The 25622-nt window shown below is 38.1% G+C and overlaps 1 protein-coding gene across 1 annotated transcript in view; it reads left to right on the top strand.

The window, feature by feature from the left end:
- Window positions 1-4353: 4353 nt before the first annotated feature.
- LOC137291582 (fucolectin-3-like) overlaps window positions 4354-25622 on the top strand; it is a 43020-nt gene continuing 21751 nt past the window's right edge. Inside the window, exons 1-2 of the mRNA XM_067822962.1 lie at window positions 4354-4445; window positions 4970-5203. Of these exons, the coding sequence (XP_067679063.1) occupies window positions 4376-4445; window positions 4970-5203 (304 nt within the window). The 5' untranslated portion in view covers window positions 4354-4375. The remainder of the gene's footprint in view (window positions 4446-4969; window positions 5204-25622) is intronic.

The following is a 25622-nucleotide window of genomic DNA, read 5'->3' as shown; positions in this document are numbered from 1 at the left end:
TTTACGATCTCCTGATGCTTCAAGGACAATAAACTTAGGCCAGGTGTCTCGCTCTGAATAACACAGTCGGCCAACAATTTCATCAACTGAGGAGTCAAGTTCACTATCTGAGTCAGAGTGTGTTCTTTTCGCCTTTTTAGAGTTCGTTTTGGGTGCCATGATGATAAGAATATGTTTCATCAATCCTGCTCCCCGCCCACCATGGAGCGCCAATTGAGCGATGTTAAACGTCAGCGGATTTCCAGCAGACTAACACCAAGAGGCTACAGGAATGATATACTCCAGTATGGTATCATACCAGACTGGCCCATGAGCCACCGACTACTGTGTTCTAAGTAAGTGATTCTAATCAGTATATTCCATATTCAATAAAACAATAGTAAATTTCAATGACTTTTCAACCACGACCAAGATACATTTAACTCCAAAGTCAAATTTGTGCAAATCAATAAACTGCACAGAGCCTGCCGTGACCAGCCGATTGATAGAACCGGGCCCATTCTACCACCCGTCTAGGTGAAGTAAGGGCCAGAGTGGTGTGTTGGGCAAAGGGACACTGTTTCAAGCTCCAGTTGCCCTCAACCACCAGGATCTCGTCCTCCACCGACACGGGACGCAACCCACGGCAAACAGGTTGCCCAATTTGGTCGCCTCTTACGACCAGCAATGGGGTGCTGTGGACACATTCTGTCCCGGGTCCACACGGGAGTAAGGGCCAAAGTGGTGTGTTGGGCAATGGAACGCAGTTAAAAGCCCCAGTGCCCTCAACCACCAGGATCCCGTCCTCCACCGACACGGGACGCAACCCACGGCAAACGGGTTGGTGGACCAAATATCCCCCCGGGTCCACTACGGGGGTGTCGGCGAGCTCTTGGCGTTACCCAGCACCCACCACGAGGAGGTGGCTCGCCACGGGTGCCGCATAAGTTTTGAAGTTGGTTCTTCACAACCATACATATACACGTAACGTATAGTGAGTTGCTGTTTTTTTGTTGTTGTTTATTTCCAAATGTATTGGACCCATCAGGGTTTACAAATTACAAATGGGATTTCTGTTACTGAATATGCATTTTTTTTCAGCTACTATAACTCTCAAAGCAGACACCCAAAAATTACTTTAAAATATTTCTCAATCTGAAAAATCTGGTGAAATTTTAGAATGAATACGTTGAAAACCGGAGGGCGATCCCCGAAAAAGTCAGGCTAAAAGACTGAAATGACATATAAGCCCAATATTAAACATTAAAGTTGCTTAGTTATATATAAATGTAATATTGCTGTCTTGAAACTCGCGGCAATTTATGATTAATTTTTTCAATAAAGTTGGAAGCGCACATACAATCCCAAGAAATAGCTCGCAAGATCGTAAGAAATACATTCAATTATATGCACAAACGCACGTCCGTGTATTTGAATCTCTCACCGTCCATGGCATACTCCTTCCCTAAAACATCAAATTCCATAAGCTACATTCTTTGTGCTTTCAATGTGACGTATGTATTTTCATGATTTTTCAAACAATCACCTAATGTCATAAAGGATTTACGTGCTCGGGATTATTTTTATCAAAACGTCGCAATCATTACGCCCGTTCTGATCCGTTTAATGTCTTGTATTTCGCACATAACAGGCATCGAGGTTACAGGAAAGGGCGAGTGATGATGAATGCGTTCACTGAATGTCTACGTTTTTGCTCTACTGACCTTTGAAACTGGTATTTCACAGAGCAACACCTCGCTTTCCAAGTCGTCAAAACTGTTTACTGTGGTCTTTGATGTTGCTTGTGTTTACTTGGAAAATGGAACAACTGACATTTCCTAGAGCAGCTGAACTTGTGCTGGATTCTTCAAAAGCGAAAGATTGACGGTTCACGTTAGCTTATAGGGAGGCGACAGTCATAGCATATTGTCCTCTCATGCATCCACGAAAAGGCTTTTACGGTGCATCCCGTATTTGGTAACACTCACGACCACATTCAAAATTGAATCTATATTTTCAAAAGTCAGTTTTCTGGAAATGAAAGACAACAGTTTCAAACTTAGTCTAGAAATAAGCTTTTCGAATAGCTAATATCGACTTCTTGTAAGGTATTCTATTCTTCGATTGCGGATGGTCTTCTGATTCGACATGTATTGGGTTGTTAAGTGCCGCACTCAGTAATATTTCAGGTATATGACAACGCGTGTGCAAATAATCGCGTTTTGACGAAGCAATCCAGAGACTGATATCATGAGGACTGATCTACGCAATCCAGAATTGCGGAAGGTCTTCTGACTCGACATGTTTGAGGTTTGTTTGTTTGTTTATTTTTTGTTTGTTTGTTGTTTAGTGCCGCACTGTACATGACAGCGTGCAAATAATCGCGTCTGGACGAAACAATCCAGTGATTCATATCATGAGTACTGATCTACGCAATTTTAGGATACGATGACATTCATTAACCAAATGAGCCTGACAACCCTATCTCGTCAGTCGCTTCTTACAAGCATGGCGCTTTCGGGTTATTCACTGGTAAACATGTATTTTGATATCTACATGACGCTGGAACTTGCCATTTCCACCAGATTACAGGACACTGGTTTTACAAATGTATCATCGTCATATCTCGCACTATGATGGAACCTTGAAAGATTTATTATATGTCTGTACCGTCTCCACTTAAACGATGCTCAATGGTACTATTAAATTTGTTTGTGAGTTTAGTGTATTGCGTTCTGAATACTTCTTCAATGAAAAATAATACTTTTCATACGGAGTTAAGCGATTATGCAATATATTGTCATAGAGTTTCTATCAAAGGATGAAATGCGATATTTCCATGTTATAAGGAATATTTTTTTATAGAGCTGTTATAATGTTTTCCGATATGACCCAGTGCGGAGACATTAGTCAGGCAGTACATTGTAGCTTCCTGACGAGTCAGTCACTAATAGCTGTTGAGAGCTCATGATAATTGGTTAATGGATAGATGTATTCTATCCAAAGAATCTGCGTTTCTGTGGTGTGACCCGCTTACTTGATGCATATGATCGTGTCGTGTTGCCTGCTTAAGGTTTGATTATGTACAGATCGTCGCCCTAAAGTCTAAATATTGCCGAGAGAGGCATTATACAACGAAGAAACAAAAGCAACTGCCCTGTTGGGAGTCTGTGGGAGGGTTGCTGCTGTTTGGTTTTCTTATCAAGCATTTGTTTGTCAGGTCCGGATGCCAAAACGGTTGTTTGTTAACAGGTGATTGTTAACAGGTGATTGTTAACATTGTGATATAACTCAAATACGTAAGACTTTAACATTAAACGCCATTCGCCCACTCTTCCGCTAAACCTGCTACGTACCTTAGACGTTCCCTTCCGCACAATAACAAAGAAGACTCTTACAGTCATGGGAAAACTGTAAGTTGAATGTCAACACATTAGGAATGCCAGTCAAAGAAGTCATTGTGATATCATCAGGAACCTGCTTTCGTCTGAAAATGGGACCATCTCCAGGTTCCCAAATTTCAGCGCCGTCGAGCGAAACATCACGCTGCCTTTAATGTTCGTGAAACAGAGCTGGACGCCAGAAGACCCCTCGGGACTTGAAACCACGATGCTCGATGGCCTTGAATGACATTTCAGTTGCACGTAGACCATTATCTGCCATTTAAGTCCGAATATACGTAATCGCCACGCAGTGTTAACATGTATGGATGAAACGGGTTGCAGATTCACATTTGGACATTCCTAAAACGACCAGGCAGACAAACTGCCTTTTTATGAGTGAGTAGCATGTGGGCTCCGTTTTGGCAAAAGCTTAAAACCGAAAGATTGTATTTCATTAGTTATCTAGCTACAAAACAACGGCACCAATGACATATCATCATCGACAGTCAGATCATTACGATATATTATATTTAGGGTGCTTCATTATATGCCAGGTGTATATGCTACCAAATCCGGCAGAGAACTTCCACATTCCATACATAATTTTTTATCAATATTAATATCAGTATCACAATCTGTAGTGTTTTTTCTTCACCACATTTCACTGTTATACCATCAATGGACAAAAAATGTCTGTATAAGTCTACATATAGTTTTCATTCAAGTAAAATGCAAACGAATTACAAAACACTATTATAATGTTTACCAAGTGAATGCCGTTTACGAGGATCCTTGCTGCAGTGTGAATTCCAGGTTCGTCCAAAGTGACAAGATGTGCAAAAAGGTAGAACATGTTATAATGTGTGCGGTGCGACGGAGCTCCATACAGCAAGACACCATGAGAAACTTTTGAAAGGCAAACCAAGTGATCTGTCTCTCGATGTCCTAATCAATAACCCATCACTCTACAGTGAATGGGACATACGAAGACGAGAGAATAGTGCCTGGTAGCCATGCCTTGCTGGCTGGAACCACCCTCTGTTGTTAGTGTAACCCTGTTGATATTTTCACTGATAGAGTTATGTAAGTATACCTTTTTGTATGTGATAAATTCTAGTTTGATTTAGCTTCATAGAGTGTAGCCCTATTGATATTTTCACTGACAGAGTTATTCGAGTATACCTTTTTCTATGTGATATATTTTAGTCTGATTTTAACTTCTTTGAATGTAATCATATGGATATTTACTCTGATAGAGTTACATAAACCACATATTTATTCACTGCTGTTGTCATTGAACGAGTGTGGTTTTACGCCGCTTTTAGCAATATTCCAACAATGTCAGCGCAATGGAAGAACACATTCAGAACTTTTCACGTTGGACTTTCACAAAACGATATTAGCCACAAGTTACGGAACACTGACGTAAGCCCAGGTGAATTGGGTACAGAAAGGTTGAACTTTTAGTCCCTCTAATTACAAATTCGTCCCCTGATAAGTGAAATTGTCGTTACAGCCGATATAGTACGATACCAGTTATTGAATGATTTCAAGAGAAGTTTCACTGTGTTTTACCAAACAAATTGTGGTCCTTACGTACATTTTAGTAAAATCTGATGCCGCCAACATTGCGTTGAACAAGGTGTCCAAACAGTCCTACAATAATGGCTACGACAGTCCCGGAAGAGGCAATGACGGCAACTCAGACACGAACTATCACCGAGGTTCCTGTGTCCATGGGCAGCCATCAGGGACCTATCCACTACCTTGGTGGCAAGTGGATTTGGAATGCATGTACTACGTATCTTCCGTGGTGATCACCAACAGAGATCATCACTCTGGTGCGTATTTGATCTGTATGAGCAACCTGTACACGTTAGCTCACCTGCCCCGACTATCTGGGATAGATCTGGGTTACAATATGGTCGCCTACAATCCATGCTTTTCTTAAGAGGCGATGAATTATCTGTTTCAGACTCGAATATTTTCGGGTCATTATCTGGAAAGGTGAATGTGGCGTTGAACAAGAAACACATAAGGTGTTTCTCCGAAATGCTACCAGTGCTTTATGGTAGTGGCATCCAATAGTGGTCAGTTTTGAGATCGTTATTTCAGCTACGCAATCTTCAGATTTCATCATGTTTAGGAACAATCCCTCGCAACGATGCTCAAAACAAGTCGAATATCATACGCTCTTCGTCGAAAAAAAAACCGTTGGCACAGATTTTATCTCACGTTTTACGTCTCTAAGCTAACAGGGTCTGGTGGTCCTTCTCGCTGACAGAGGTCATCGTATCGTTGCGTAGATCGATGCGCGGGGTGCCAATCAGCGGATTGGCCCAGATACCTGAAATATTGCTAAGTGCAGAGTTAAACAACATATGAACAGACAAAACTGACCTGGGATACTGGTCACGGAGAAGAAAGGGTTAAGATGACAAACACGACCAGCTAAAATGTCTGAATGATGAGGTCTTGTGGAGTATCTGGTCCACTATCGACATCTTTTAACTTTAGTGAGTGAGTGAGTGAGTTTAGTTTTACGCCACACTCAGCAATATTCCAGCTATATGGCGGCGGTCTGTAAAATAATCGAGTCTGGACCAGACAATCCAGTGATCAACAACATGAGCATCGATCTGCGCAATTGGGAACCGATGACATGTGTCAACCAAGTCAGCAAGCCTGACCACCCGATCCCTTTAGTCGCCTCTTACGACAAGCATAATCGCCTTTTATGGCAAGCATGGGTTGCTGAAGGCCTATTCTACCCCGGGACCTTCACGGGTATTTAACTTTAATAATTTGCTATGTTGAAATCAGTTCAACTCCTCATGAGTGAAAAAAAAACGTACAACAGATCATCCGTCTTTTACCTCCATGAAACTTTGTTCCCCAAAATGACTTTTCAGCATCTTAGTTTGAGGAACCTGGGAAGTACCCTTCAAGTCAGTGATGTCTTTGATGAGACGTTTATCAACACCTTCCATGCGGGTAATCACCCTCAAGAAGCGCGATTTGAAGTCGCCACAAATATTTCTCATTATGATATCAAATACTTATTATCTGAAAACACGTCACAATTTCATTCTGGACTTACTAAAGTCAAGAAACTCTCCGCACTGTCGCCTCTCTCTCACTCTATATTCAAGCAATAATCCACACATTTTGATGGGGAATTAGCATCTCAAATGGTCGAGCTTAAATGTGTAACAGTTCTAACATTTCCTTTTTCAACATAACAAATACTAATCATAATGGGAAATCATATTCATACAAATCCTTTTAACACATATCTCAATTATGCCAAAAAATGATATTTGCTATTGAACCAAAAATTCACTTTAGTTCACTATCAGCATAATAATGATGCAAAGTACATCTAATGTGTTCATACATGAGTGCAACACAGGCGCAACTAATCCAGGACAGCACACCTTGTTCACTTACATGTTCAAATAAAGATTGTGATATTCTGCATGACGATGTTCATGCAAAACACTATATCCATGATATTGCCACTTTCTTTTCATAAAGAAAGCAGTTGAGTCATGGCATTAAATAACATAATAACAGAGTTGTACAAGAAAGTTTACCTTAAATAGAATGTAGAATTGCGCGAGTCAATGATTAGTCAAGGAGATGTTTCAACATTTATTGTGAGGTCAAGTGTGTTGAGAGCAAATCACTGACCTCTTTTTATAGCCGAAACATCACTGATCAATGTTGGAAGTCTTTTGCGATTGGCCGAAAACGTATAATAGGTGTTTTACATATGATTTTAATTGGTTAACCTAGATCAGATATTTTTACTAACGGATACCGATTGGCCAAGCCCAAATGAAGTTTTGGAGGGGTAGTTACGTGACCGTGACAGGATTATTATACCATCTTAATTACGGTTTGTTTTACAGCTTCAGTCTGGATATCAATTTACTTCCTACACCTGATGTCACCTGGCCGTGACAGCAGTAATTGGGGCTAATTAGTTCGGAGCTAATAACCCTGACTTCTTAGGGTGTTGAAATTCTGCTAATGTGGACAGGACCCCAGTCCCTTTGTCCGTCACGGTCGACGAAGCGGGTGCTGACCAATTTGCAGCTTGGTTTCGTAATTAGACCGTTGGCGAGAAACATTATTCGCTCCGAATCAGTGCCCCTTTAAGCTTGACATGTTCAGTGCTATATGGCCTGTGTTAATTATCGTTACATCAGTTTGAGCCACGACATGAAGGCTAATGAAAGTGACATTTCAATGTTAGCAACTCCTCAAAATGAATGTGACCTTTCAGGCAAATATATACAAAATACATACATACAGAAAAATATATGAGGCAAATACATACAAAATACATACATACAGAAAAATATATGAGGCAAATATATAAAAAATACATACATAGAATTAAATATACAAATATGAAGAATACAAAGATAAATTGTACACTGCCACAAATGTTCTGGAAGTAGTAAATGGATGAAAGTATGTTCATAAGTATCATGATACAAATTTCAGCTCGTTATGACTTGAGCGATTTTGAAAATGTCGCACATGGGCGAAAAAACAAACATTTTAGGCACTGGACGAGAATATTTACTTTTACTCAAAATTAAATGTTTTTTCCATGTTTTGCAGTTTGTAAATGAATGGAAGTATATATTTGTGAGTGTCATGACACGAAACTCAGCTCATTTTGGCTTAATTCTGCTAATTTAGAGCGATTTAAATAACACGTCACAAATTAATTCTGGACTCACAAAAGTCCAGAAACTCTTCGCACTGTGACTACTCCCTCACAGGGGACTGGGCAAAAATAAACATGCAGCTGTTGTGAATATGTGCTAAGGATGAAAAAATGAAAAAAAATGTTTTTGTTTTTCGAAAACTCAAAATTTCGTCCAGATTAAATGTTTTGGGGGTTGTAAATGAATGAAAAAAATGTTAATAAGTATCATGACACAAATGTCACCTCGTTGTGACTTGACTCCGCTAACTGACAGCGATTTTAAGAAATCTCGCCCATGGGTGAAAAACATATTGGCCCATGCAGGAGAATATTTACTTTCAAGGAAAATACATGTTTTTTCCATGTTTTGCAGTTTAAAAAGTAAGTGAAAGTATATTTATTAGTGTCGTGACACGTAATTTAGCAAATTTTGACTTAATTCTGCTAATTTGGAGCGATTTTTTAAAAAATCTCTCCCATGGGTGAGAATATTTACTTTTAGTCAAATTACATCTTGTCACATGTTTTGGAGGTTGTAAGTGGATGAAAGTATGTTCATAAGTATTATAACACAAATTTCAACTCATTTGGACTTAATTCAGTTAATTTAGAGCGATTTTAAAAAATTCCGCCCATGGTAGAAAAACATTTTGTACCATGGACGAGAAAATTTCCATTAACTCCAAATATATATATATATTCACATATTTTGGAGGATATAAATGAATAAAAGTACATTTCTGAGTATCATGACACAAATTTAAACTCAGTTTGACTTAATTCCACTAACTGAGAACGATTTTAAAAACTCTCGCCCACGGGCGAGAATATTTCCTTTCACTCAAAATACATTTTCCCCATGTTTTGCAGTTTGTAATTAAATGCAAGTATATATATGAGTGTCACGACACGAAAACCAACTGATTTTGACTTAATTCTGCTAATTTAGAGCGACTTAAAAACAATCTCGCCCATGGGCGATAAACATTTGGCCCATGGGCGAGAATATTTCCTTTTACTCCAAATACATCTTTTCCAATGTTTTGGACGATTTAAATGAATGAATGTGCCTTTATGAATATCATGACACAAAATTCAACTGATTGTGTCTTAATTTTGCGAATTCAGGGATATTTTACAAAATATGTGAGAATAATAATTTTTACTCAAAATACATCTTTTATTGTGTTTTGGAAGTTGTATATGAATGAGAATATAGTTGTAAGTATCATGGCACAAAATTCTACTCATTTTGACTTAATTAATCTAATTACAAGAATCTTCCACACTTCCACTCAAAATACATAGTTTTTTCTATTGTTTTGGAGGTTGTAAATGAATAAATGTGTGTTTATAAGTATCATGACAAAAAAAAATGAAATCATTCCAATCTTAATTCGACTAATCTCGCTCATGGACAAAAATATTTTCATCTGCCTGATTTCTTTATTTTGCAAACATGTAGTGAAACATGTGACAAATAATTTCAGTTTAACTTAGTGTGTTTAGTTTTATGTCGCACTCAGCAATATTCCAGCAATGTGGCGGCGGTTTGTAGATAATCGAGTTTGGACCAGACAATCCAGTGATCAACAGCATGACCATCGGTCTGCACAATTGGGAATCATTGACATGTGTCAACCAAGTCAGCGATCTAACCACCCGATCCCGTTAGTCGCCTCTTACGACAAGCATGGTCGCCTTTTATGGCAAGCATGAGTTGCTGAATACCTGTTCTACTCAAGATCTTCACGGGTCCTGAACGCAGAGCTTTACTTCCAGCAACATGTACACTTAGAATACTAAGCCTTGAGATTCTTTTGAATTTAGGTATTCTATAAATATAACAAACTTCATGCTATATCTATGAAGTTGAAGTTATTTGTGAAAGCCCTCATCAAGAGTGACCATTTTGCGAGATCTTTAAACTGTATTGAAATATGTCTTGTCAATCCCACTGACATTCGCCAATAACCACTTAAATATCGCATACACAGTCTGTGCTCCTTCAGAACAAATAACCACGGGTCAACAGTCGCGAGTTAATGGCCATGTAAAACCCCTCACAAAGGAAACACAAAGCACCAAAACTGTGTTTCTTTCTAAGTGACACACGGTATGTTGTCAAAGTTTCCGTTGTTGAATACATTCTATCGTGGGTAAAACCTTACCCTTGGAAAGTGTACCTACCCAGTAGTTTAAGTGTACCTACCCAGTTTAGCATGTTTTGTATTAGTATTGTGGGATCCATTTTTAGTAATTTTCGTTTGCCCGTCCCAGCTTTTCTTCGACCGAGGTGTTATGGGGTATTTTCCCAGTTGTCAGACGAGGAGTATTCGACAACAGGGATAGGTCACTCGCTTGTTTTCTTTACCATATGTACTAATTAACATGCGTCTCGTCCTGCTCCAACGCACACAGTGACTTGGTTCGCTTCAGCCAGTTTACTGTATCAGTCGAAATGTTACTATAAATGAATGAATTAGATTAAGAATTAAGAGCAAGATGTATGTGTGAATGAATGAAAGAAATAGTGAAAGAAAGAAGTACATATGTGAATGAATGAAAGAATACAAGATACATCACGGCCATCCCTTCCAAAACATACTAAAGAATGCAAAACTATCGTTAGATCACATGTGTTAACATCAGCTTGTTATTGTCTCCCTGGTCAGACATAACACTTGTCAGACAGGTTAATACAGCAAACTATCTGCTTGACTGCACAGTTGCCTTTTGACGTAGTATACCCACATCACCTAATTTTCCTGAGTAACCTTCATCTACATCACCATCCTTTTCCATTAATCTTTAAAACTTCTAACAAGCTCAACGCATGCAACATTTGACTAAAATGTGATGTTATACATATCATAAAAGTAATTTTAGGTATTATTCAGTTGATAAATTATCATTTTATGATACGTATATGTATGACATGCTGGACAGGTATTGGACATTTTGTGTTAATTTAACAATACCATTTTTATAATGCATAAAAAAGACACTCATTAATCTATCACTGAGTTTTGTCATTCTTTCACTCCAACGTGGTTGCTAAATCCCCTCTGATCATAGTATATAGACTCTCCCATACCCAGTTCACCTATTCCTCAGAAAACAACCAGGCATGACATATCCACATCATCTAATTTTTTTCGACTAAAAAAATGAAATGGGAGGACACCCTGTTAATTAATGGGAGTGAACCTTGTAGGGAGTACCCTCACTCTCACAAACCCACAGACTGAGGAGAAGCTGCCGTGTTTGTCGGGGATTCTTATGGCTTTGCTAAATAAATCGTACATAAACATGTACATTTGTAAAATAGTTTGCTTTGATTGTGTATCTACCCACATTATGATATTGAGACCATTCTGATTTATCGAGTAAAATACGATTGTATAGTTTAGAGTTTGAGTCTTGGCATATTTTACCGATTTTGTTTGGTGTTTATTAGTATGTCATCTATTTGTTTAGATTTATTGATTTTATTTGTATTTTATTGTTGTTTTGGTTTGGTTTTTTTTGTTTTTTGTTTGTTGTTGTTGTGTTTTACTGCTAGAGGCCCATCGAGTGAGCCTGCTTTGATAACTGTAAATTTATTCTGACGCTTGACGAACATCATGTGTGTTTTGTAACATTGGTATGGAGCGGCATTGATATGCATGTTTATGCTTGCCAATCCAATCACGGTTAGTTGAAGTGATTAGTTTAAACTATAGACTAAAGTATCCATACTCTTAATCTGTAATCTTTATATTAAGCTGTCAGGAATACGTAATATAGTCAAGATTGATTTTGCGTTTCCTTTTTTATCTTTTCATAAATTTTATTTTTGCTTCAGTCTAAAAGATATAGTTGTAGTCTCTAAGTATTTTAGAAATTATGTTGATGAGACAGTTGGAACTGTTGATCTGCAGTCTCTCAAAGTTCATTTTCACGAGAAACATTCTCCCTTTTCACCATTTCTCGCAATGAACATATAATCGTTACAAAACGGTGTCTTCCCGTAAAATAAGTAATAGGAAACGTGAAGTATAGAAGCGCATTTGCCATAATGAAGTTGTTAAAATGATAAAGAAAACTGTCATTTCCAACATTCTCATTGCAAGCAATTTTATTAAGAAACTTATAAGCTCATTACTAATGGAAGGAGTGAACTGAAAGCTCATTTTATGAACTAAAGTAACTGAGTGAAGTCGCTAACATCGATTCACTTACATTCTGGTACACGTGTCTCATTTCGTTTTACTTTTTTTGTAGAATACCAGTGTCTAATCCCTTAGGACAACACCGTTGTCACTACACCAAACGATTTTGACCATGACCATAAGCAAAGGTTTAACTACAGACTACCCCGTAGACATCACTTGCTTGAAAACGAGTTTAACTCATTAAGGCCGAGAGCCGCGTATGGGCGGTAATAAAAAGTATCTCTTATTCAGCGAGAGCCGCAAATGTTCGTCAGCAGACAGTACCTCTCATTCAGCGAGAGCCGCAAATGTTCGTCAGCAGACAGTACCTCTCATTCAGCGAGAGACTCACATGTGCGTTTCACGTTTAAAATTCGTACCGTACCAATTATTTCAATCAATTTAGTATTACTGATCAAAGATTAGGTTTTCTTACGAGAGAGGTTGCCTTTTGCGTTAATCAGAAAAAGTATTAAAGTGTTTTCATAACAATTGCTAGCAATGTGATTGGCTTATACAGGTACATGAACATGTGTCTGCGAGAAAGGGGAGTATAACATGTTGTTGCAGGAGGTAAGTGTTTGTTACTCGCCATTGGAAGTGAATACTAAAATACTGTTTTTGCACACTGTTTGAATTAACGGTGACAAGGTTACAAAAACATTCTTCTAAATGCAAATACTACCTAATACAAGATGCGAAATGACAAGGACATACAAAGCATTCACTATTGATTTTTCATAATTCAAAGGTGATAATGTTACATAACTGAATATGAAGTGATAACTCTTGCATCGACTCATAATGTATAAATTACACATAAACCGTACAAATTTTGTTCAAGCTGTTGAACGTTTGTGTTGTCGAATGTTGATTTGAAATGTGATCTTTCAATGCAATTTACATAAGCATTATGTTTGTATTTGATTCTGTAATTATCTGATCCAGTGTAATTACCACGTCTATCAAGTCTTCATTGATCCATCGTCACTAAAAGCAGGATAATACATCAGTTACGGGAGTGATACTCATGCGTCTAATCATTCAATCAGACAATAATAATGAGATATTTGAACAGCCTTTGGCAGAATGCATGTCCAGTTACGCCCTTGTTGAAAGTTTTGTCCCGTGACACGTGTAAAACAAACTAATGCGCTGTTAAATCATTGGACAACCTGTTTTATGGAATCACGACCATTATCAATCTTCCGAACCTCGTTTGCATTCAAAATAAATATAGGCTTGCCCATCTTCATAGATATTTGGGGGAATTCAGCTGCAAGTGTATACATTATAATAAATCAGTATCGTGTCACTTTTTGAATTCTATAATACATGTATTTCAATGAGGATATTCATTCGTAACAATGTGCAAATTATATTGAAATGATCAGCAAGTCATTATGTTTGATGTACTTCTAGTGTGCGCTAAATGGTTGGATTGGGTTATCCGGGGTAATAATAATCGTATTGTAGCGCTTTGAGCCCTTTCAGGAGAAATAAACTCGCCAAAGTGCTTGTTGGTCCTGTGTGTACATTTCGTGCATCCTCACGATTATGGATGTTCACGATGCACAAACCTCTTCATGACAGGTAGAGTTGATAAAGCCGAAATCCAGCATATCAATTGGTCAACGATCTGGCGAATAATCAATCTGTATCCAAGCTGTCTGCTTCTGCTTCAGACATTTAGCCCACGCCCCATCACCTGACATTTCCCCTGTGACAGGTATCTCATGATACGATTGGTCATAGATAACAAAATCAGCCACTATATTGTACAGGTGAGATAAAAAACGTTCTATTCGGGAACTTTGATGACGTCCCATCCCATGACCCTTTGTCACAGTCACAGACTAGCGTGTTAGTACTTTCCTTAAAATATTCAGTATACACTAGCAATGTATCAGCGTAAATGCTTCTTTCATGCTTTGTTCAATTTAACCTCACACAATTTAGAGGGACAATGTGTTAAGGTATGTCTCATGTCTTACATACACAGAATACATACATATGACAAGAAAATATATCTGTACACGCCACCAAAGATCTACAAGAGAAAGTGCAATGAAATTACGTGAAACGTTATTCACACCTGCTTTCTTTCAACATATATTTTTACAACACAATTAAACAACACATATACTCCATAGGGTTCAAATGCATAAATCACTAATTGACATCGTTATAAATGAAACCCCGTCATTAAAACTGCTCAATTCGATCTTTAATTACCTTAAATTGACCTTTCTGACAAAAGTGCACAATTGTCAGCCGCAAACGAAATTTCAACCAATCAGAGCGGCGCGTCTATGTGACGCAATAGTAGGTATAGATATGAGGGTCTATGCAGAAATCATCTACATTTCTGGGGGTAAACTATTTCGCGACAGCTGTTGTGAAAAATGTGAGCTCTATGTTCCCACAATCTACTATCATTTAGTTTTGTCTTCTGTTTTGTCTAGTTTTCGAGTTACAACCCTTGTTTTCATAGACGATTTGTCAAAATCACTTGGTGTCGCTGGGTTGTAATCCGTGTTAGGTGGTATAAACTTACACGTTATTTGTCATCATTCACTTGGTGCTCAGTTAATGAATTTATAACAGCAATAATTAGTGGTGACGCCACATAGATTACCCGACAAAGGTCCCCATTTGACATTTATTGTGTCTGAATCGATCAAAGGATTAACCGATAACACGCTGATTGATTAATTACTTTTATACGGATATCAATGGGGATTTGGCAAAAGGTAGTGTTTATGTATGAACATTTACTAATCTATACTGAATACATTCTGTCGTGTATGTGTCTATGTAAAAACAACACTCTTCTTTCAAAGGATTAACCGCCAGTATATTGTTTGATTGCTCATTATTGGCTTACTAAAATTGCTTTTTTAAAAGAATGACGCAAATTATGCAATTAGTTGCCAGGTGTGCTATCTTGGATGACCAATGAGACTATACAGCAATGTGAAAAACCTGAAACGATACATTTCGTATATTAGATTGCTGAGAGGCACATCACATGGGAAATCTGCAGATGAATTATATATCACTCGTTTTTGTGGATACTGATGGATACAGTCCTCGAACAGGGTAAGAGCCTGACATTGATCCTATAACTTTAATTTGTTTTAATTTGCATTTTGTTCATATTAAGTTGTCGTAGCTTTCAACACAATCATTGTTTTCGTCGTGAAGCTGTAATGATACAAACGGCATACGCCAGGGCGTGCGTGAGAATTATGATTCCTATAGGCAAACTGTAAAATGTCTAGAAATTACATTCATGTTATACATTCGCAGATCGCTTCTTTTTGTTAAGTTTCAAAATGCATACAAGTATGACTATAAAGTAATCAGGATTATGAGACCAAACATAAAGCCGTATATTGACAAGTGTCTACATACTGGTGAGTGAACGTTTACAAACCAAATAAATTCAGCAAGTGTAGAAATTTATCGCGCAGTATTTTCACTTCGACCCCGACCTCGTTTATGTTACTTTACAAGTTGTGTCATGATTCAAATAAATATTTAACTACAAGTAAAAAGTAGTTTTGATTCTCTAACTTGATGAAAAAAACCCAAAATCTCATTAATTCAAATGGACTTTAGTCCGTGACTTCATGATTTTCAAAAATGGCGGCGCCCCGTCTGAGAATGAATGCTATTTAAGTTTGTTTTCACCGATTTGCAAAATCAAAATTACTTTCTACTGGTAGTAAAATATGTATTTTCTTGATGGACTATAGGAGTTTGCATGACATTGCTTATAACATAACAATTTCACTCTTGGAAGGGAGGTTGGGGGGCAATATAATATTACTTGCAATATTAATGTCGCTTCGACACCCAACTTGTTTCCGTGGTAGAAGTCGTTCTGTTACGAGTTTTGTCATGCAAAATCCTTTTGGCCATGATTCAAATATACATTTAACTACTACTAAAAAGTAGTTTCGATTTTCTAACTTGATGAAAACAAACCATAATCTCAATAATTCCAAAGGAGATATCAGCAAAATGAGGAGCTTCCTACACATTTTCTATACAACTAACTGAAAAGAGTTCCTACTATGACGTCACTGCAGAGCTCTGGCGACAGAGTTACGTAACCTGTCTGCGGTTTCGTTTGCGGACGTGAGAGAAGCAGACGTTTTAGCAACTTTTAAGCGCTTGGTATTAATTAACCACAAGTTTGTTTGGTTTTTTTTAAAAAAAAACCAAAAAAAACCCAATGGTGTTCCGTTTATGAATAACCAGAAATATTTCATATGCAGTGGGAAAAAGAGTACCAAAAATGAGTTTAGTTGTTCTTTAAACAATCAGGACTTGCTCGTATGACGGCACAGTTTCCTGTAATCTACGAAGCCTGCCAGGGATATCAGGCGTGAATATTCCTAATTAGTCTCGCCACAGCAAGCCAGGCAATCAGCACGGGGTTCCAGGTGTTGAGCAGTGAAGTGGCTCTCGGGCTTATTAGTTAACAGCTACGCCGAAATGCTGCTTAAGAAGAAGTTGTATATCTATAGATCTTTCTCTGTTTTCAAATTATCATAACCTGAACAGATATTACTTTGTCAAAGAGTTCATGAGAGATTTTCAATCCACTCACCGATTTCCACTTTTCATCATTCTGACTTTTATCTCAGTTTGTAGAGTATTTCCGCAGAACTCGCAAAGACAAGACGACTGAGCGGAACGATGACGTTTTCTGTCTCTCCGCGTTCAGTTACGTAATTTCCGCAAAGGTATCTTCCCAAATGTCAGACGTATCGACTGTCAGACGGGTAATTATCAGATTAGTCATGGTTGGTTAGTCAAGCATTAGTTACCTGTTTACCTTACAGTAAATGGAACAGACCACAACAACAAAAACTTAGTAAGTCCCAGGAAAGTTTTATTAACCTTTGCTCTTTTGTCTTTTATATATCAAATTATCAAATGTAAAATATGGTTATTTGATTATTTTACATCACAATCTTTATAAGTAATGTAAGCACCAACTTTAAATGTTAATTACATATCTTGTTGAGAAATGTAAGTACCAACTTTATTATTTAACAAAAATATTGCACTATTTACTATTTACATATATGTCAGTCAGTAACGGAGTATTGTATCCAATACTTATAGCACTATTCACTTTGCATGCACCATTTACATATCAGTCACAATCACCTTCACAGTTCAGTAGTTTTAGTCTAGTTTCAATAGATGTCCTACAGCATCCAGGAATTCAATGGATGTCAGTTTGAACATTTCCCTCTGCATGTCTTGACGATACATCTCCAGTGTGTGGTCTGGCCTCTGGTCTTATTCTTGGAGTATGTGAACCCATCAAGAAATACTTGCTGGTTTCTCTCTGAGACTGAATAAATTCCACTCTGCGTTCGCCAGCCATAGCAGCGATATCGCACGGACTGTAGACTTCATGTTATAGATCACATGTGAGATTCAGCTTGAGTTGCGGAGAACTTTAAACCACTTACTCAAGTACATACAAGACAGTTAATTTAATAATGTTTACTGCATTCTGCATACTCCCTGTATTCCATATAGTTGAACAAACTACTACAAAGTCACATGCCTCTCTACATACTGAAGCAGCTGCAGCAACAACAAAAACAAAAGAGTTTAATCTGTTTCAGTTAAAGGTCACATGCAACCAAAAAATCAAACATAATTAAAACACATTTATCACTTATTCATGACATATAATATACATTGCTGCTTTTAAAAAAACAAATAAACAAAATTATAAGAGTACAATCGCAATTCAAAAGTGCAATATTTTGTACTTGGGCTTACTTCCCCCGAAACGAAGCGCTCGGGAGACCGAACCCAGTCATAGCGGGTGGCTATGCACTCAAGTGTAACGACGGCTTCCGATTGGCTGTTTCATTTGCTGATATGCTGAGGGTTCTTTGTGTGTACAGAAAGATGATCTGTTTGATGGGCATTTTAGAAGTTTAGCCAGTCACAAGAAAGTAAGATTCTTTATGGATAATAACTTCTTCTTGTGTGCTTGATGCGTCGTTTCAGTATGGATTCATATACTGTTGTCATATACACTAAAAGAAGTCGTTATCCATGAAGAAAGTATATAGAAATGTTAGGTTTGGAAAATACATGTTCTCTGAATTTGCGCGCGATCCAATCAAAAATCATGTCAGTAGAGATGGTAAACTACTGCGTGGCTGGAATCTGTCATTCGTCCAAGTACAAAGCAGGACTTGACAAGAGTTTGGACCAGTTTCCGTCAGATCCAGTCATCCGATAAAAATGAATGTAGTTTGTTTTCAACCCACAGACATAAAAACATGTCATGTGTATCACACGTGCCTAATTACATAATGTGGCAGACACGGGACTCGGGTGCACGAGTCATAAATCAATTTATTTTCTTTATGTCGTGTAGTCTGATAGGTGTTAAGTTCAAATTGCACGTGGTCAATGATTGATTGCATGTTGTCTTTAGCAGACAGGCAGACAGACATATAGGTGTGAATAAACCAGACACTGAGCTTTCTCTGTGACAGAGACTGCTTACCACAATCATCAAGTATATTTACGTAACGAGTAGATTATGTATTTGTTTGTGTACACAGGGAGCCTATATAGAGAGGGGAGGTGAAACTCCTCGAAAAACCGCTGAACGTATGTCTCGCTTTGTCACGTGACCAGTGGAGACAATATGGCGGCAGCTTAGTATTAAAGATTGAGCTCGGTTCATTTTCAACAGCTGATTACATTCGCTGAGTGTTGTGACAACTCGGAACCTACACGTAGAAGGTAAGTCACCAGTTCTGTTACTTCAGTTCTAGTCACATATTTGTAATTAGTGTCAGTATAAGAAAATATGTTTGTAGTAAAGTTTCAAGTCGGCATCTTGTAACTCTCTGGCTTCAATTATCGGTACACAGCGAAGATAGACTGAGTTTCGTCAATAAAAGCTTCTTTCACACATTCCTTTATGTTTTAGCAGGGAAATATACCTTTAGTTGAGAGGTGTCTGCAAGCAATAGTGATAGTTTTGTGACTTAAAAACATGTTGGGGTTTAATTAGATTGTGTGAAAAATGTGGCAGATCGCCGATCTGATCTGATGCGCCATTGAAATACTACACGCCGTTGTTTGAAGTGTGTCTAGATATTACTCATCACCGTCTTTCACTTACACCTTTAATTTTTATGAGGGGAATTTACCATCAGGCGAAAGGTGTTTGCAGGTAATAGTGATAGTTTCATAACCTAAAATAAATTGTTAGGACGTACTTGAGGTGTGTGAAACATGTGCCATCTCGCCGATCTGATCCGATCCGCCATTGAAATATTCCACGGCGTTGTTTGAGTGCTTTTGTTTCAGCTTCAAACACTTCATTCACATACACCTTTAATTTCCATTAGGGGAACATACCATCTAGTGAAAGGTGTTTGGAGGTAATAGTGCTAATTTTATAATTTAAAAAAAATCGGTAGGGTGTTTTTGAGGTGTTGAAAAATGTGCCATCTCGCGGTTCTGTTCTGATCCGCCATTGAAATAGTATAACTTTGAGTGTTTCTAGTTATTGCTCCAAAACCTCTTTCACATGCACCTTAAATATCTATGAGGGGAATATAATATGACCCGAAAGGTGTTTGCAGGTAATATTTATAATTTGATAATCTAAACATATTGTTAGGATGTATTTGAGGTGTGTGAAAAACGTGTCATCTCGATGATCTGTTCTGATCCGCCATTGAAATACTACACAGCATTTTTTGAGTGTTTCTAGTTATTGCTCAAAAAACTTCTTTCACACACACCTTTAATTTCTGTTAGGGAAACGTTCCATCTGGTGAGAGGTGTTTGGAAGTAACAGTGATGATTTTATGAATTAAAAAAATAATTGGAAGGGTGTATACATTCACAAGTATTTCATGTGTGTGAAAAATATGACATATCGTTGATCTGATCTGATCACTCATTACTACAAGCCAATGTTTGAATGTGTTTAGTCGTCCTAAAATTCATTTCTTTCAAATACACCTCTAAGTATTGAGGGGAATATTCTATCTGGTGAAAGTGTGAGGTATGACATATCTGATCTGTTCTTATCTGCCATGGATGCCTTTGATGCTTGAATGTTTTAGTTCTGAAACTATTGTTGATATTTGACAAAACTGCAAAGGACGTTTTAACGCTTTGTGATGGTTTTAAACTTTCTGTTTTTTTAGGTGGGAGTGACTGTGTCAGTTGACATTCTGTCAGTATCCATGCAATTGCGCACATGCAGGAAGACATCTGGTCATCTTCATTAACTGCCCTCTTAAAAAACATAATTTCGACTTTGCCACGACCGTCCATTTGTCCATTACAGACTGAGTGTCTGTAAGAATGAGAGTGACTGAATCTACAACTCATTAACATGTGCTTAACTTTCCAAACTGTATTCCTGAAGGAAAAAGAAATAAAAATGTGTTCCTCCCTTGTCACATTTTTTCTATCAAAAATTAAAAATCAAAGTCTTACTCGTCACTTTTGAAAAGAATGTGCCTGAGAAACATGTTTTTATGCAGTCTAAGCATTCCACACAAACAGAAAACCACTGAAACATAATGAGGCATTTTAATTGTGTAACAGATCATTTCAAATACATATAATAACAGTGTTTGCAGTTCTTTAGTTTGCCATTTGGCCATCAGGGCTTGCTGCCACTTGCAGTCTTTAAAGTCTGCATAGCCATTTTGTTGAAATCAAACCAATAAAAGCAAAATAGTCTTCATTGTAGAGAGTTTCACAGTCCCTACAAAATCCATTAGTGAAGTGTATGGAGCACAGAGAAGTTTACATTAGTTATAGACTGCTGACATTCCTATGCGGCACTGAATATATAATACTGTGAAGTGAAACTGGAAGTTATCCTGACATGAAGGATCAGGGATAATTCCTGAACATTAATACAAGTTATTGGCAAGATGCTAGTTGAAAAGAAATGAGATCTAACTGACAGAAGACCACAAGGGCCTGCAGATAACTGAAATTGTTGGCCTGATACATTAACAACCGACGCTGGGTCTCTGGGCTGGCGATCGTTTCGAACGCTGTATCAAAATTGTCACATAAACAGAGAGTCTTTGAACAAGGCAATGTGTAAACACATTCTGAAGTCCTCTCATTAATCCACACATGCATCATTCGGCGACAGGAAGTGTAACCAGCTTGTTGTGACAACATTCAGGGGAGCCTACTCCAATTTACCGAGTATTACTCCGAGAGATGCCGATAGTTTCCGACAATAAACTGGTTGAAATACTGTTAAGCGCAGCCGATTTGCGCTGAGAACAAACCAAGTCGACGTGTGTAGTGGAGCATGACGAGGCACACGTTAATTAGTACAAATGGTAAGGAAAGCAAGCGAGTGACCAATCCCTGTTATAGAGTATCCCTGGTGTACACAACCAAGATTAGACTACTGCTCACGACCTCAGACGCTGGGCAGGCATACTGTTTCAAGCTATTCACTGCGAACCTATTCACTGCGCATGCGTTATGGGCGTAGCGCAGCACAGCTGTTGAAACCACTTTTCCCCCCAGCGCTGGGGGGAATTTAGTGAAACGTTTGAACTCCGATTTCGCGGGCTTTTTTTTCATCGCGTTTTTTTCAACTTTATAGCTTGAATTGGCATTTTTGTGATTTGTTTCCGTAAGTGCATACCGAAAGGTACCAGAATCTGCAAAGTTGTGTTTTACGTTGCATGTGACCTTTAACAAACTTGAGTAGCTGGGATCAGCCTACTCACCCTGCCCAGAGTTCGGGACAGTTCATTAATTAGTAGGTAAGGCCAGGCAGTTACACTGGTCACACTTGACTGATTTGTCTAATGATTGAGCCGTCTGACAATTGGAACGTCTGATGCTTGGGAGTGAACCTCCGCAAAGCGCCTACTACAGTTTGCACCGAAAAAGTCGTGTCTCATCCCCTGGTATATGAGTACAACAGGTACCGCTTTCAAGTGTATTTTACTTGTCACGTACACAATTCATCCATGGATCACTCAAGGTCATTAGGTGACACCAGCTTTGAAATGAACAGGTGTTCCTGAGTGTATATGGATGAAAAAGACTGACTCCGCATGACGCGCAACCAAATATCTCACATTCAAATGGAATCTCGAATTGATTGTTTTATAAGGCTCCGAGCTGACCAGTTGGTTTTGGTTTTGTGTATAAACCTCTTTTGCCATGTGAGTCTAAATTGTTGTTTATATTGGGGATGCATGAAGACCTTATATACAAATATATGCACGTGAATACTCTCAAATTTCGACCTTTTGCAAAATTCTATGTGCATTAAATTGCACAAAACCGGATACACAAAACCGACGAATTAGAGTATTGTGATTAGGGGTATACGGGGTTAAAGGAGTCCCTTTTTATCCACTGAGCCAAATTGTCGCTGACACGGTCCCATAGTCCTACACGCACTGGTGGAGCGTGGATTCGGGGGAGGGGTAACGGAGGAGATGACCACGCCAAAGAAGACACAAGTACTCCATACTCTGTCATGGTCTGCCTTACTGGTTGAAGATAGACCTTTTCTCACTGTGGTGTATGATAACTTCGGTGAACGGAAACAAAGAGCTTATTCACTGTGAAAAAAATAGTTGAATCCGCCCACGATTTTATCATCAAAACACAAAGCTTGTTTTTTTTTACAGAAAACTAATTAACGTATCAATAACCTCACAATTGTTCAACGTTTCTACAAAGAGTTGGTCAGACACAACAAACCGTAACTCTCTTTTTATGTTTACTTGTTTACGTGTGATAGTTGTATTTGATGTAATGATATGTGTGCACATGTTATCATATGATAGTTCATATGGATGACGACACATGCTTCATTTATACTTTGTATTATATGTTGAATCAGGGATACTCTATAACAGAGATTGGTCACTCGCTTGCTTTCCTTACCATTTGTACTAATTAACGTGTGCCTCGTCATGCTCCACTGCACACGTCGACTTGGTTTGTTCTCAGCGCAAATCGGCTGCGCTTAACAGTATTTCAACCAGTTTATTGTCGGAAACTATCGGCATCTCCCGGAGTAATACTCGGTAAATTGGAGTAGGCTCCCCTGAATGTTGTCACAACAAGCTGGTTACACTTCCTGTCGCCGAATGATGCATGTGTGGATTAATGAGAGGACTTCAGAATGTGTTTACACATTGCCTTGTTCAAAGACTCTCTGTTTATGTGACAATTTTGATACAGCGTTCGAAACGATCGCCAGCCCAGAGACCCAGCGTCGGTTGTTAATGTATCAGGCCAACAGTTTCAGTTATCTGCAGGCCCTTGTGGTCTTCTGTCAATTAGATCTCATTTCTTTTCAACTAGCATCTTGCCCATAATTTGTATTAATGTTCAGGAATTATCCCTGATCCTTCATGTTAGGATAACTTCCAGTTTCACTTCATAGTATTATATATTCAGTGCCGCATAGGAATGTCAGCAGTCTATAACTAATATAAACTTCTCTGTGCTCCATACACTTCATTAATGGATTTTGTAGGGACTGTGAAACTCTCTACAATGAAGACTATTTTGTGTTTATTGGTTTGATTTCAACAAAATGGCAATGCGGACTTTAAAGACTGCAAGTGGCAGCAAGCCCTGATGGCCAAATGGCAAACTAAAGAACTGCAAACACTGTTATTATATGTATTTGAAATGATCTGTTACACAATTAAAATGCCTCATTATGTTTCAGTGGTTTTCTGTTTGTGTGGAATGCTTAGGCTGCATAAAAATATGTTTCTCAGGCACATTCTTTTCAAAAGTGACGAGTAAGACTTTGATTTTTAATTTTTGATAGAAAAAATGTGACAAGGGAGGAACACATTTTTATTTCTTTTTCCTTCAGGAATACAGTTTGGAAAGTTAAGCACATGTTAAGTTAAATCTCATTCTTACAGACACTCAGTCTATAATGGACAAATGGACGGTCGTGGCAAAGTCGAAATTATGTTTTTTAAGAGGGCAGTTAATGAAGATGACCAGATGTCTTCCTGCATGTGCGCAATTGCATGGATACTGACAGAATGTCAACTGACACAGTCACTCTCATCCTAAAAAAACCCAGAAAGTTTAAAACCATCACAAAGCGTTAAAACGTCCTTTGCAGTTTTGTCAAATATCAACAATAGTTTCAGAACTAAAACATTCAAGCATCAAAGGCATCCATGGCAGATTAGAGCAGATCAGATATGTCATACCTCACACTTTCACCAGATAGAATATTCCCCTCAATACTTAGAGATGTATTTGAAAGAAATGAATTTTAGGACGACTAAACACATTCAAACATTGGCTTGTAGTAATGAGTGATCAGATCAGATCAACGATATGTCATATTTTTCACACACATGAAATACTTGTGAATGTATACACCCTTCCAATTATTTTTTTTAATTCATAAAATCTTCACTATTACTTCCAAACACCTCTCACCAGATGGAACGTTTCCCTAACAGAAATTAAAGGTGTGTGTGAAAGAAGTTTGTGAGCAATAACTAGAAACACTCAAAAAATGCTGTGTAGTATTTCAATGGCGGATCAGAACAGATCATCGAGATGACACGTTTTTCACACACCTCAAATACATCCTAACAATATGTTTAGATTATCAAATTATAAATATTACCTGCAAACACCTTTCGGGTCATATTATATTCCCCTCATAGATATTTAAGGTGCATGTGAAAGAGGTTTTGGAGCAATAACTAGAAACACTCAAAGTTATACTATTTCAATGGCGGATCAGAACAGAACCGCGAGATGGCACATTTTTCAACACCTCAAAAACACCCTACCGATTTTTTAAAATTATAAAATTAGCACTATTACCTCCAAACACCTTTCACTAGATGGTATGTTCCCCTAATGGAAATTAAAGGTGTATGTGAATGAAGGTTTTGAAGCTGAAACAAAAGCACTCAAACAACGCCGTGGAATATTTCAATGGCGGATCGGATCAGATCGGTGAGATGGCACATGTTTCACACACCTCAAGTACGTCCTAACAATTTATTTTAGATTATGAAACTATCACTATTACCTGCAAACACCTTTCGCCTGATGGTAAATTCCCCTCATAAAAATTAAAGGTGTATGTGAAAGACGGTGTTGAGCAATATCTAGACACACTTCAAACAACGGCGTGTAGTATTTCAATGGCGCATCAGATCAGATCGGCGATCTGCCACATTTTTCACACAATCTAATTAAACCCCAACATGTTTTTAAGTCACAAAACTATCACTATTGCTTGCAGACACCTCTCAA

Source organism: Haliotis asinina, chromosome 7 (assembly GCF_037392515.1).
Source record: "Haliotis asinina isolate JCU_RB_2024 chromosome 7, JCU_Hal_asi_v2, whole genome shotgun sequence".
Taxonomy (NCBI): domain Eukaryota; kingdom Metazoa; phylum Mollusca; class Gastropoda; order Lepetellida; family Haliotidae; genus Haliotis; species Haliotis asinina.
The sequence above is the reverse complement of the archived record's forward strand: the minus strand, read 5'-3'. Positions and strand labels throughout refer to the sequence as shown.